Below are 9,910 nucleotides of genomic sequence, written 5' to 3'. Positions count from 1 at the left end.
TGCGAGAGGGATCCTCTGAACTTTTTGAATTTGCCAGACCAAAACTTGTTCACCGTTGACATATTACGTATCATTGTTAAATGTGAGCTCGAAAGTTGTATTTCACTCGCATGTAATACAAGATCTTTTTTTTTTACCTTAGAAATAATAACAATATTTTCCTTTTTTTGTACTTGACCAACACAAACCATCACGGATATAGTACAATCTTTTATAAGGTCAAAATAGGCATCAGCAAGGTGAATTCAGTAGAGCAAGCCTAGATACACAATTGATGCAAGTATAATCAACATAGCACTTGTAGTAGGCAAGATATAGATAAGAGCAATTCTTCTTAACCTTGCATGAAGATGAGAGCAATTATTCAGAAGTTCTTTAAAGGTTTAACATACTTGACCCATGTAACCTTAAAAGTGGGTCAAGCTTACCCGGTATTCATTTATATCTATTTATATAAACTTGATAGTCTTTTTTCCCTGCATGCTTCTGGCCAAATATCATAACCATAAGGTTTTTGGTCATTGGGAAGACTTTTTAAAAATATTTCAATACATTTGACTCCTGTGATATTAAAAGGGGTCAAAGTCATTAATTTAAACACACTAGATATCCCTTAATCATCATATCTTCCGACTAAATTTACTGGTCTGACAGGCTGGTACAGCTCCATGCCTTGAAAATACCAAAAATGCAAAATACAAACAGTACAAAGTTTACCAATTAGTATAAATTTTTATTGAGATGATCTTTGATTATACATGAGGAATGGTTATTGCTACAATGTTGGTCTAGATTTAAATGTACAATGGCACTGAATGTAGTGATTAATGATCATGAATTCCAAATATTTACAAATATGTACAATTAAAATATGGTACAAAAATAAAGTTAGAAAATACACTATTATAAAACACTAGGTCAAGTTGATCAACGATGAATAAAGCTTGTGTGTACACTATTCCATCACAGGATGATATAGCATTGTACACCTCCACAATATAGCTTGTGTGTACACTATCCCCTTTTACATTCGCTGGTGACCTGTAAAAGTCATATTCTCATTACCTCCTAATTCTGACATATCAACACTGGAGCTCAATTTCTATAGATGGTGACAAAATTGCCTGTAATGGTTTCTGAATTAAGTAGTTATAGGGAAGTATGATACATTTATAATATCCTGTTTAGATAGTTTGGTACCCAAGTAACAGTAACCTTAATTGTTTGTTACAAGAGTAACAATAACCTAGATGGTTTGTTACAAGAGTAACCTAGATTGTTAAAAGAGTAACAATAACCTAGATGGTTTGTTACAAGAGTAACAGTAACCTAGATTGTTACAAGAGTAACAGTAACCTATTTTTTTGTTACAAGAGTAACAGTAACCTAGATTGTTACATGAGTAACGGTACCTAACCTAATTGTTTTTGTTACAAGAGTAAAAGTAACTTGGGTACCAGTTACTTAGGACACTGTTTCTTTGTTCTTGATTGATAAGCATAGATGAAATGATAAAGAATGCGTATACAATTTGTGTATATTAAAAACAATCATAATTTGGTCTCTACCTTCAACAAGAGATTCGTTATCACATTCTTCATACACCATTAAAATAATCAAAGGCTAACCCTTTTTTCAGCCATTCCATGTATCCATCACTTATAATGGCATCAAAATGTTATTGTTGTCTGCTTACAGCCCACCATGTAATAGATTTGGCTCAGATAAGGACATTTGATTAAAACTGCTAATTAATTCTTACAGACATATCTTACACACATCATACACTCATTGACTACCATACCAGTTAGTAAAATATTTATAACAATTTAAGATGGAAGTTCTATATAAGAACATATTTATTCTAAAAGAACCAGACAAAATTAAACTGGTCAAACCAAACCAAATTTACAATCATTTTATTTTTTATTTTTTTTATAACGAAGAACATTTTGAAATACAAGAACTATTTGCTACGTGTTCATCTGTAATTACACAAACACTTATATGTCTCAAAATCTTTTGTTTGTCATGAGCTTGTCAAAATAACACCATCTTAAAAAGTTCCTGTAAAAATGTGATGCAGTGGCTTCCACAGGTAAGTATAATCTAAAATTCAATCCCTTAACAACAAGTGTTTAACAAGTAGAATCCTTTCTGTCATAATGACACTTATATGAGTGGAATTACAATGTAAGGAGTAGAATTACAATGTAAGGAGTAGAATTACACTGTTAGGAGTAGAAACCTGTAGACTAGTATATTAGATTCCTGTTCTATGAGGTCTTGTGTACAAACATGCCTAACTAATATTTGCTGCCATTCCTTCATTATCTCAAACACATTGGTCCCATCACTGCAGTTATTATATAGGTTACAATACATAGACATCCTCATACCTGTTCCGTGTATATAAACATACTGATACAGTAGACTGACCACTAATAGTATTACAGACTGACCCCCTTAAGTAATACATACTGACCACCTACAGCAGTACAGACTGACCACACAGGTACAGTACACAGAGGAGGTACAGCAATACCACAGGATCCTGTCCTAACAACATGGTCATCACATACGTACTTGACAAACTCAATCTCTATACTCATTTTAAATTATTTTTTTAATCAAATAAGGAGAAGCCATATTTTTTTTGTCATTAATTAAGCACCAATCACAATCGCCAAATTCAAAATACGAGTAATGTACCAAAAGAAATCAAACTTATTTATGTAGATTTCATTTCCTACCAGACTGTACTTGTAACCTACACAGAAACCTTTCTGAATTCTACCAACCATGTCTTCCTCAGAATCTAACAGGTTTAAATGCAACCAGTTGGCCAGACTAGCTTGAATTGTTCAGCTGACTTTCAATAAAGTGTCAATTCCATTGGTCCAATCTTGGGTCTATTTCATTGTTCAGGTGACTTTCAATAAAGTGTCAATCACATTGGTCCAATCTTGGGTCTATTTCATTGTTCTCTACCGGCCACTTAGAACTCTGACTCAGTGTCATGCGGACCATCTCTGCTGAGCAGGACACGGGTTGTGTCATTGTCACCTGGTGGGGGTCTGAATTTAAAAAAGAAAATACAACATCAGTATTGATAAATAGCCTTCACTTACTCATAACATGAAGAGACATTTTACTACAATAACAGCAAGCTTGTATCCCTAAAAATTTCAGTAAAAACATACACCTTAGAATGATTCTACCTTCCCTTTGAATAAATAAAAATACTCATTAATTGTTCCTTCCCCCACCCCACCCCAGAACATCATTAATATTCTTACCCATTTCTATGTGGTTCACCCTCCGCTTCCCTTCTTTTCTCCTCCCTTCGTCGATCTTCATCCATGCGCCTTCTGTCATCCCGGTACCGGTCCCCAGGGGGTCCTGGTGGGCGTCTCCTATCATCTGGCCCTGGAGGTCCTCTTCTCCGTTCTCCTGGGGGTCCCCTCGGTCGATCATCAGGGCCACCTTGTGGTCTCCTCGGACGATCATCTTGTCCACCAGGTGGTCTCCTGGGACGATCATCTGGTCCACGGGGCGGACCACGACGGTTGGGGTGGGGCATGCGTGGACGGTCAGGTCGTGTACGGTCATCTGGTGGTCCCCTTGGTCGATCACCAGGAGGTCTACGCCTGTCATCTGGACCTCGCCTGTCTGGGCCTCTGCGATCATCAGGGCGGCGACCTCTTTCTTCATATCGAGGAGGAGGGCCCCTGGGGTCAGTATCTCCATATGCCCGGTTCTCATAGCCAGCTTTTCTAGGACGACCCTCATGATCATACGAAATGGGCTGTAAATAAAACAATGTCAAACAGTCAGTGATGCCTAGTGCTGATCAGTTGATTACCTCACTTTCACTCAGGTAGACAATCACAGAATCGAAAGCATATCTGATACAAAAACAGAACTGTTACTCTATATAATGTCTAGATAACACAGTGGGTTACATTATCATAGTACCAAAGCCTTAGTCTTAGTATATTATACATACAGGATTCTTATTAAGTTTCATTAAAAATCAAATAATACTAAAGCAAGTTATCTTGTGGAAACCAAATTGTGGATGGACAGCAGGAGGAGATACACATCCCCATACCATAAAATGTGCAGTAAAAATCTGGATAGGCATATTAAAAGTCCCCATTTCTCAATTTGATTATATGCACCAAAAGAAAATACAGTTAAAATGTTGTTCCTTCTCTGAATATTAGTGAAATAGTTACCGAGCACCCTACGAATATTGTCAGTAAGGGGAGATAACCCACCATATTACCCCACTTCAAACATGCCAATTTTGGAAAACAAATGGGAGAAAACTACACAGCATCTGACATTTGGACTATGAAGGGAGATGATCCTAAATCCCCTACTCCTGACATTGAAGGGAGATAACTCACCTGGTAGGGTTTGGGCTGAATAGGTTGATGTGGTGTTGTTCCTGACTTCAAGTTATCTCTGTAAATATCAAAATATAAATGTTAGAAATAGAACTTTAACAGCCACATATATATAGAACAGTGAAGATTTGTATTAGGACGGAACGTTAACAGCAACATATAGAACAGTGAAGATTTGTTTTAGGAATGAATGTTAACAGCAACATACAGAACAGTGAAGATTTGTTTTAGGAAGGAATGTTAACAGCAACATATAGAACAGTGAAGATTTGTTTTAGGAAGGAATGATAACAGCAACATATAGAACAGTGAAGATTTGTTTTAGGAATGAATGTTAACAGCCACATATAGAACAGTGAAGATTTGTTTTAGGAAGGAATGTTAACAGCAACATATAGAACAGTGAAGATTTGTTTTAGGAATGAACGTTAACAGCAACATAAAGAACAGTGAAGATTTGTTTTAGGAATGAATGTTAACAGCCACATATAGAACAGTGAAGATTTGTTTTAGGAATGAACGTTAAAAGCAACATATAGAACAGTGAAGATTTGTTTTAGGCATGAATGTTAACAGCAACATACAGAACAGGGAAGATTTGTTTTAGGAATGAATGTTAACAGCAACATATAGAACAGTGACGATTTGTTTTAGGAATGAACGTTAACAGCCACAGATCGAACAGTGAAGATTTGTTTTAGGAATGAACGTTAACAACAACATATAGAACAGTGAAGATTTGTTTTAGGAGTGAATGTTAACAGCCACATATAGAACAGTGAAGACTTGTTTTAGGAATGAACGTTAACAGCCACATATAGAACAGTGAAGATGTGTTTTAGGAATGAATGTTAACAGCAACATAAAGAACTGTGAAGATTTGTTTTACACCACAGATTTGTTTTACATTACAGATTGTACATTTTTACCTTGATTTCTCCTCATAATTCAGTCTGCTTTTGTGGACAACAGCTACTCCATAGTCACCAATGGGCCGGAACTAGAACAAGAAATTAACATAATAAAAGTAATACACCTACAAATTTATACAGCAAATGTATAATAATTTTATCAACTAGTTTTTTATTTCAAATTTAGCATATTAGTGTTCCACTTTTTTATTGTCACAGATTTTTATAAACACTGTTTAGTGGATTTGCTTACATCTTAAGTGTTTTTCAGTAAGAGAATATCTATAATATAAAATATGGATTACAAAACATACAGACTTTAATGTAACAGTTATTATCACTAACAAGATAGTTTTGGTTATTGTCTTAAAAAATCCCTGTTTCAATCTGACCATGATTCGACTAACATAAAGGGCACTGATATATTGGATATGATTCAGTGTACGCAGCACATGTCAAAAGTATCTCATGGTGTTCAATCTGTAACCACCAGACTTCTGGTAAGTACATGTCACTACCAGACACCTGATAACAGTGTGTTACCCCCAGACTCCTGGTAAGTACATGTTACCCCCAGACTCCTGGTAAGAGTGTGTCACCCCCAGACACCTAGTAAGATTAAGTCACCCCCAGACTCCTGGTAAGTATACATGTTCCCCCCAGACACCTGATAACAGTGTGTTACCCCCAGACTCCTGGTAAGAGTGTATCACATCCAGACTTCTGGTAAGTACATGTTACCCCCAGACTCCTGGTAAGTACATGTCACCCCCAGACACCTAGTAAGATTAAGTCACCCCCAGACACCTGGTAAATACATGTTACCCCCAGACACCTAGTAAGATTAAGTCACCCCCAGACTCCTGGTAAGTTCCCGTTACCCCCAGACTCCTGGTAAGTACATGTTACCCCCGTGCCCAGACACCTGGTAAGTACATGTTACCCACAGACTCCTGGTTAGTACATGTTACCCGCAGACTCCTGGTAAGTACATGTCACCCCCAGACTCCTGGTAAGTACAGGTTAGCCCCAGACACCTGGTAAGATTAAGTCACCCCCAGACACCTGGTAAGTACATGTTACCCACAGACTCCTGGTTAGTACATGTTACCCCCAGACTCCTGGTAAGTACATGTCACCCCAGACACCTGGTAAGATTAAGTCACCACCAGACGTCTGGTAAGAGTGTGTCACCCAGAGACTTCTAGTAAGAGTGTGTCACCCACAGACTCCTAGTAAGTTTGTGTTACCCCCAGACACCTGATAACAGTGTGTTACCCCCAGACTCCTGGTAAGTACATGTTGCCCCAAGACTCCTGGTAAGTACATGTTACCCCCGTGCCCAGACACCTGGTAAGTACATGTTACCCCCAGACTCCTGGTAAGTACATGTTACCCCCAGACGCCTGGTAAGATTAAGCCACCCCCAGACTCCTGGTAAATATACATGTTACCCCCAGACACCTGGTAACAGCGTGTTACCCCCAGACTCCTGGTAAGTACATGTTGCCCCAAGACTCCTGGTAAGTACGTGTTACCCCCGTGCCCAGACACCTGGTAAGTACAAGTTACCCCCAGACTCCTGGTAAGTACATGTTACACCCAGACTCCTGGTAAGTACATGTTACCCCCAGACTCCTGGTAAGAGTGTATCACATCCAGACTTCTGGTAAGTACATGTTACCCCCAGACTCCTGGTAAGTACATGTTACCCCCAGACACTTGGTAAGATTAAGTCACCCCAAGATTCCTGGTAAATGTGTCACCAACAGACTTCTATTAAGAGCGTGTTACCCCCTGACTCCTGGCTATTACCCTTTTTCAGCTTTACCCTTTACTCCTTGTAAATAAGTATTATTCTACACCCAGTCCCCTGATTCCAATTTTAAATTACGATGCCCTGACTAAAATTTACAGTAATTAAGGGAGCCTTGCCCACCGAGTCATCAATGCAAGAGTCTTGACATCTGATCTTCAGTTAGAGAGAGTTTATACAGCTGTATATAGTCTATACATCCCCCCCCCCCCCCCCCCCAGGCCAATTTGCCATTAGGAGCCCTTCCCCTCTAACCCTGTTCAGAGCCTTACAATGCACCATGTACATACATAGGGATACCGCCACTAACTTCTAACCTTAGTTAATTCAACCGCTGGCTAACTCCCATTACGAGCACAGATATACTAGCTCGTCTGTCAATTAACGACTGTGGTACGAGTCTCCTAGGTCCTCAGAACGACACTTACCACTAGATCTCTCCTGTAGGCGTTGGCCCTACGCTTTCCCTCCACAATCAGGAACACGGCCAGTCCGACACACAGCAACATCAGGACGATGAAGGCGGGTCCTAGAAACTGATCGTTCCAGTCCCACAGGTACACATGCCGCATCCTCAGAGTGATCACCAGTATACCGACGATGCCTAGTACCAACCCAATAACAAACACGACCCCCGCTATCAGGCAGCAGGTCCTTCCTGGCCCTAGGTTCACACCATTTAGCTCACCTTTAATCTGGCCCTGGATAAAGTCGTGGTAGGCCACAACAGTGTCCTTATCGATGTCATGGCGACTTTTAGACATCGTAATAGGTTTAGAGTTGTTACGAATGATAAAATGTATTCTTCATCAGGAACTGTTTGTAACAGTCCTTTCACTTCCGTTAATCACTATCCCACAATTCACCTTTATTTACCTGACTCACCTGTGACATGCGCAATGTTTACATACCTGAAACACCGAAGGCTTATAGTTTGTTTCATATATGTATTTAGTTGAACATTGAACCTGACGTCGTATTATTGCGAGTTTAACTATGAAATATATTTGGAATACGGTTGTTATACGGTTAACTTATACTTACTGACAGAGATCTGTAATGATCTCATATAAAATATGTTGACAACGTCTATCGGATATGTCTAATCAGAGGCGTAATGTAGTTTACTATTCTTTTGTATTATCAATTAGCTCAGAGACAGTCAAAAATTTCATCATACAGCAAAAACGCTCGGGCGAAACAACTTAGTGCGAAACGATACGGGGCGAACGGGATTTAGGGCGAAACGTCCTGATACCACGGAACATAGCGAGCCCAAATAATAATAAATATAGAACGTGACGTCTTATAATTGCGAATTTTAGCTATACAATTACGTTAGTCACTTTCAAATACAGTTGTGTAAAAATGTATTTACCGAGAGCTACAATGATCATGTATAAAATATGCTGACAATTGACATGAATCGGACAACTAGAGTCTGTAACAGGAGAGGAATAATGCACGGTCAGACCGGGGTTCGAACCCGGGGCCTTCCAAACTCTAGACGGACGCTCAGCCAATTGTGCTATCTGGTCGCCGACGATCGAGCCAGTCCAGTTCCGCTTCAAGTCTTATCAGAGACGTATAATGGTAGTATACTATTATATTGTATTATTAGCTCAGTGGGGAGAAAGTGAATGTGAATCTATGTGAATCTAGAATATATTGCCGAGTAAGTTGAAATATTATTTCATTTTCATGTTGGCTTAATTCCAAACTACCAAAAAGTATCAGCTGCAGGTCCAGAGGAATTAACTAGTTAAGTTCACGTTATAATTTAATTCTTTGTTCTACATAATTGTTTCTTCAACAGTATGACCACATTGACAGTGTCGGAAATGTATTAGATTTGCATGGAATAGATCATTATTTAAGGTACTATAGCTCTGTTTCTTAATCTGGTATGTAAAATATTAAGTTTTCTATCGCCAATCAGATAATAATTTGGAACATATAAATTTCGAAGATTTAGGAAAGAATTCTTTAAACGCTGTATGTGAAACTTTTTGTCTTATGTCTAGGTCTAATTGGTTCCAAAGTCGGATTGTAGAAGGGAAAAAGGGAGAGTTTGAAAGTTGAAGTCGGAAATTAGGCAGAGAATAATTATCGGCATTACGGAGGTTGTATTGTGAATTTGCTAAGACAAGAGGAGACAGCAGAGAAGTAAGATAGGTTGGCGTGAGATTATTGTGAATTTTGTAGAATAGTTGAAGTTTTCTCCTAGATCTTCTCTCAGATAAGGGTTCGAATCCACTTTCGGAGTATAAAGATGCTTTGATAGAATTAGAGGGAAAACCCGTGATTTTTCTAGTTTGTCTGCGTCACCGAGAGTACATCCATCCCATACCTCGCAACAGTATTCTAGTAATGGAAGAATATAGGATCTGTATATTTTATTAAGAGTTGGTCTATTTAATATATATTTTACTTTGCGCAGTACACTTACCTGTTTTGATTTTTTTGGCATATATCATCAATGTGGTTACTCCATTTACAATTATTATCCAGAACTACTCCGAGGTGTCTATGATTATCCACGAAGTCAACACTTACATTATCAAAATTAATATCTATAACATAATCAAGTTCTATGTTTGAAATAAGCAATGCTTTCGTTTTTACAGGGTTGAATTTAACTAACCATTTATCTGCCCAATTTTGGATTTTAACTAAGTCAATGTTAATTTTAGTTTCAATAGCCTGAGGAGATTCTTCCGAACATACTAAAAAGGTGTCATCTGCAAATAATTTGTATAGGCTTTCAA

General features: G+C 38.4%; 1 protein-coding gene across 2 annotated transcripts; it reads right to left on the bottom strand.

Moving 5' to 3' along the window:
* Window positions 1–712: 712 nt before the first annotated feature.
* Window positions 713–8,022, bottom strand: LOC110447461 (basic salivary proline-rich protein 2-like). 2 transcript variants are annotated; one of them, XR_002462593.1, is made up of 6 exons: window positions 7,571–8,022; window positions 5,345–5,415; window positions 4,416–4,473; window positions 3,300–3,808; window positions 1,381–3,077; window positions 713–1,271 (listed from the first exon to the last, which is right to left on the bottom strand). XR_002462593.1 is itself a non-coding variant. In XM_021493170.1 (5 exons), exons 1-5 carry the CDS (start codon window positions 7,904–7,906, stop codon window positions 2,999–3,001), a joined length of 1,053 nt encoding a protein of 350 aa, XP_021348845.1. In that variant the 5' UTR covers window positions 7,907–8,022; the 3' UTR covers window positions 713–2,998. The 2 variants fall into 2 exon arrangements, 1 of the variants encoding a protein (XP_021348845.1); XM_021493170.1 differs by having other exon boundaries at window positions 713–3,077.
* Between the last annotated feature and the right edge of the window lie 1,888 nt (window positions 8,023–9,910).

This window comes from Mizuhopecten yessoensis, unplaced genomic scaffold (genome assembly GCF_002113885.1).
Source record: "Mizuhopecten yessoensis strain PY_sf001 unplaced genomic scaffold, ASM211388v2 scaffold3427, whole genome shotgun sequence".
NCBI lineage: Eukaryota > Metazoa > Mollusca > Bivalvia > Pectinida > Pectinidae > Mizuhopecten > Mizuhopecten yessoensis.
This window is presented reverse-complemented; position numbering and strand designations above follow the sequence as displayed.

What these genes read in the sequence shown, in the direction of transcription:
- LOC110447461 (XM_021493170.1), bottom strand. Translation starts at nt 7,906, where the DNA reads ATGTCTAAAAGTCGCCATGACATCGATAAGGACACTGTTGTGGCCTAC. An exon ending in AATTATGAGGAGAAATCAAG is followed by an intron (nt 4,474 to 5,344) that starts GTAAAAATGTAC and finishes TGATATTTACAG; the next exon opens with AGATAACTTGAAGTCAGGAA. An exon ending in GGTGAACCACATAGAAATGG is followed by an intron (nt 3,078 to 3,299) that starts GTAAGAATATTA and finishes TTTTAAATTCAG; the next exon opens with ACCCCCACCAGGTGACAATG.